The sequence below is a fragment of the Motacilla alba genome, chromosome 20 (genome assembly GCF_015832195.1).
Source record: "Motacilla alba alba isolate MOTALB_02 chromosome 20, Motacilla_alba_V1.0_pri, whole genome shotgun sequence".
Taxonomy (NCBI): domain Eukaryota; kingdom Metazoa; phylum Chordata; class Aves; order Passeriformes; family Motacillidae; genus Motacilla; species Motacilla alba.
The window spans coordinates 8,211,476-8,215,723 of record NC_052035.1 but is presented as its reverse complement, the minus strand read 5'-3'; the positions used below and the strand labels follow the sequence as shown (position 1 = coordinate 8,215,723).

The window sequence follows — 4,248 nt, the reverse complement described above, 5'->3', positions numbered from 1 at the left end:
CACAGGTATTTAATAAAACTGGCTGCATTATAATTATTATTATTATTATTTACAGATCAAACATAAGGAAAAGAGTAGAAAAGAGGAACTGTTGTCTTCATAAAAACCAGGCCCAGCATGGTGGGGCTTTCTTGCCCACTGGCAGCTGGGAAGGGGAACACAGGCACCCACAGACACTCACACAGACACACAGCCCTGGGCAGCTTGAAGCAGGCAGTCAGGCTTCCCCCTCACCCCTCAAAGCACCAGGCTTTTCTTCAGCAATAGGATGGGACCACCAGGGTGTGGCCACCACCCCAGGCAGTGGGACCCCTTCTGTGGAGGCTGCAAGGGGGCAGCTCCTTCACCGCTGCAGTGTCCCTGCTCCGTGCAGGGGGAACCAGCCCCTTGCACCCCACCCAAGGGTGCTGGAGAGGAGCAGGACAGGCAGGAGCTGCCAGCAGTACAGGCAGGGCAGCCATACTTGAGGCCCTGGGGGTGTTGAGGACCAGCCACACACCCAGGGACACGTGTCCTCTGCCTTCCCATGAGCTTGCAGGGACCTGGCTCTCCAGTGCTGGCACAGGGGTCTGACCATGGATCCCTGGCCACATCAGGCCAGTGATGCTGTGGCACAGCAGGGCTGAGTTCAAGGGTCTTGTCACCACCAAGAGGTCGCTGCTCCTCCCAGGGCACGGCCAGCGCTTTGTCCCCATCCAGCGCCGCCCACTTATGAGCGACCCATCCCCGGCGCCCACCATGGCACTGCTACACATCGGAGACCTGCTGGGGCTCCCTGGCCTGGCGCAGCCCGTAGAGCCACTTGATGACGCGGGCGTTGCGCTCGATGATGGAGATGCCGTAGGGCACGCGTTCCGCCGGCCGTCCCTCCGGCGTGGCGGCGCTGGGCGGCGAGCGGCCGCCCTCCGAGCTGGCCGTGCTCACGCTGTGGAACTTGAGGGACACGATGTCAGAGCTGGCGCGGGCGAAGCGCTCAGCCGCCATGTCCTGCATCTCCTCGGGGTCCAGGCCGCAGTAGTTGAAGAAGCGCTCCAGGTCGGCGGTGGCCCGCGAGAGCCGATCGCTCAGGTCCGACTTGGAGCGGTGCAGCAGCGGCTGCCGGCGGGCGCTCTCCGGGCGGGCGGGCGAGCTCCGGGACGGGGTCACAGGCAGCCCGCCCGGGATGGGGGACGCAGGCAGCGGTGTCGCCGGGCTCCGCGGAGCTGCACAGGGACGGACGTCCACCCTCCGCACGGCCACGCTGCCGGGGGGCTTGGTGGCGGCCGGGCTCTCCGGTGGCTTGACAGCCCCCTCCGCCCCTGGCGCTTCCGCCCGCCACCTGCACTCCCTGCCCAGCGGGCTCTCCGCCTTCGGGAAGGGGCTGTCACAGAGGTTGATGAGGTTGTTGAGGATGTCCAGGTCAAGGGAGGTCTTCGGGCTGGCAGCATCGGCGCGGCGCGGCCCCGGGGGTGCCCTGCGGCTGGGGGTGAGCACAGCCCGGCGCACCCCGGGGGTGAAGAGAGGCTGCTTGAGCAGCAGCGGCTTCACCGGCTCCTGCTTGGTGCTGGCGACCTTCTGGCTCTTCACGTACTTGGCCTTGTCGGCCTCCAGCCTCTCCACTGCGCTGGGCTTCCCGGCCCCCGGCTCGGCGTGCCGGCGGAAATACGCGGGCCCTTTGCGGAGGATACGGACGGGCATGGCCGAGGTGAAAGGCGCCGTCACCGTCACCCCCTTCATGGTGTCACCGGCTTGCAGCGCCTCGACGGGCATCCTCCGTGCCGGCACCGGGACACGGGTGAGAGGCCGCCACGGGCAGCGAGGGGCTCAGGTGCCGTCGGCTGCGAAGAGGGGCCGGAGTGAGAGCGGGGCCGGAGGGAGAGCGGCGGCGATGCTGCCCCTGCCCGCGCCCCGGCCCCACGGCAGACAAAGACAGCCCAGGCTGTGCGGTACCGCACTCGCTGCGCCCCCGGCTCCGGGCCGCCTATTTGAAGGCGGTCACCACGCCTCCGCCTCCGCCGAGCCTCCCCGACAAGTGCCCCGGCCAATCCGCGCCGCACGCCTGCTTCAAACCGCACCGGGGCCAATGGCGCCGGCGGGGAGGGCGCCCCGGACCCGGCGAGGGGCGCCCTGGGGAGAGAGCGGCGGCGGAGGGAGCCGAGCTCCTCTCACTGATGCTCTGCCCAAGTCGCAGGTGCCGGGGGTGCATCGCCCGCATCAAGGGGTGCATTGCATGTGCCCATCGTCCACGCTCAGGGTGCACTGCCCACATCCCGGGGGCAGCTCCTTCCCCCGGGCGTGCATCGCCCACCCCAGGGGACCACTGATTGCTCCCAGGGGTGCCTCATCTGCATCCTTGCATCACCCATGCCCAGGGGTGCATTGCCTGCTCCCAGGCGTGCATCCCCCATGCCCAGGGTTCCATCACCCACCACCCTGCCGGGCTGGTGGATTCGGTGCTCCGCTCCCTCTGCTGCTCCCTCAGCTCTCGCAAGCTCCGGGGCTGCTCGCGGGCTCCCTGCTCTCACCCTGGAGCTCCTTGGAAAGTAAGTGGAGTACACGGGGGTTTCCACTCGTGCTTCTCCGGCCGCGGCGTGCTCGGGGCAGCGTGAGGCCCTGTGCACCCGTGTCCTTGGGTCCCTGCCAACCCCAACAAGCGCAGCCGCCACAACGGTCGCGCAGAGGCACCAGCCCGCCCACAGCCAAAGGGGGGAGGGAGGGCACCCAAACCAGCCCTACACCCTTCTGCAGCCCCCTGACCAGAGGTGGACACACCCAGAGTAGCCCCAGTACCCAGAGGGGCTCAGCAGTGGCAGGGCACACAGGAGCATATGCGGGTCAGACCCCCTCCCCCAACCCCTTTCCCAAGCTGCTCCGAGATTCCTCCCGAGGGTCCCGATTTGGGGCACCGATGAGCCCGAGAATGTGACAGCAAGCCCCAGCACTCACCAGGTGCAGTGGTGGGCAGGAGGGGGCCGGGGTGCTGTGGCCTCACTCGCTCCCGTGGCAGCCCCGAGCTGGCAGCTGCCACCGTCACCCGCTCACCTGTGTGCACAAACTTCCTGGGAGCAGCCCAGCGCCTGTCCCAGTGGCAGGAGCCAGCCCTGGCACCCACAGCCCTGCCGAGCCACAGCTGAGCCATGTCTGCACCCCCTACCAGCCCACGGGTGCCAGATCCCCCAGAATCTGGACCCCAGCAGGATCCCTGCACTGCACACGGTGCATCCCCGCAACACGCTGTGACAGACGAGTGGCCATGGGGGAAGCCGGCTGCCCCTCTCCCCGTCCTTGTCCCCTGCCTGGGGGGACACGCTGCCTCCTGACCTGGAAAATGTCTGCAGGGGGGTGGCCAGGCGTGGCGACAGCTGGGAACGGTCCCAGCACCGACACAGATCCTCCTGCCTCCTCGGTGGGGCAGCTTTCTGCACCCCTCTGCCCGACCCCTTGGGTCCAGTGCTGCCCAGCCCCTGTGCCAATGGCCAGCTTCACTGCCCCTGTACCTGTGCCCAACACAGGGAGGGCTCTCCAGTTCAGGACAGGGGTGTCCCCCAGGCAAGGCAAAGCAGGAAAGTGTCCCCCAGGCAAGGCAAAGCAGGAAAATGTCCCCATGTTAGGCTGGAGCTCAGCCTTGTACCAGGCGCTCAGCCAAGCCACGGAGGAGATGGCTGTGAAATGCAGAGGACACAGGAGCCCCAGCACAGCCACCAGTGGCCGGCGTGGGGACCCCTCCCCAGCACGGACAGCCCGGCCGGGCACAACCTGCTGCTCCACATTCCTGCGGAGCTGAGCCACTGCGCTGGCACGGCCACACCGAGCCGGGCTGCACCGAGCCAAGCGGAGCCGAGCCGAGCGGAGCCGCCCTCCAAACAGCCCCAGAAACTCGGCAACAGAATCCCACGCCCCAAACCCAGCTGGAGTTCGGGGATCTGAGCTCTGGGCATTGCCCAGTGTGGCCCCAGCTCCTCTCCCTCCTGGGACGGGCAGTCCAGCCAGGCTCACGTGGCACACCAGGTCACCTCCAGCCTGGAGGAGCTGCTCCAGAGGTACACGGTTGTGACCCCTTCACCGGCCCACCCAGCCCCACTCCGCTGGCACTGGACCAGCACAGCACCAGCACCACCTCTGCCACCCACCTGGATTGGCCCTGCGGCGTGGGAGCCTCGTCGGCACGGATCAGCCGCCACGCTTCTTCTCCCCACTCTCTTTCTGAGGGTGTCCCGACGGTGTCCTGCTGTCCCCACGCTCCTGCTCCCCAGCCCCGTCCTCCCCGTC

General features: G+C 67.7%; 1 protein-coding gene across 2 annotated transcripts; it reads right to left on the bottom strand.

Annotated features, from left to right (window-relative positions):
• Nucleotides 1-4,248, bottom strand: FAM110A (family with sequence similarity 110 member A). Of its 2 annotated transcripts, none has more exons than XM_038159160.1 (2): nucleotides 4,110-4,248; nucleotides 1-1,817 (listed from the first exon to the last, which is right to left on the bottom strand). In XM_038159160.1, exon 2 carries the CDS (start codon nucleotides 1,747-1,749, stop codon nucleotides 748-750), a length of 1,002 nt encoding a protein of 333 aa, XP_038015088.1. In that variant the 5' UTR covers nucleotides 1,750-1,817; nucleotides 4,110-4,248; the 3' UTR covers nucleotides 1-747. The 2 variants fall into 2 exon arrangements, with proteins under 2 accessions (XP_038015088.1, XP_038015089.1); XM_038159161.1 differs by lacking the exon at nucleotides 4,110-4,248 and adding an exon at nucleotides 2,926-3,514.

Coding starts and splice junctions, on each gene's coding strand:
- FAM110A (XM_038159160.1), bottom strand. CDS start 1,749: ATGCCCGTCGAGGCGCTGCAAGCCGGTGACACCATGAAGGGGGTGACG.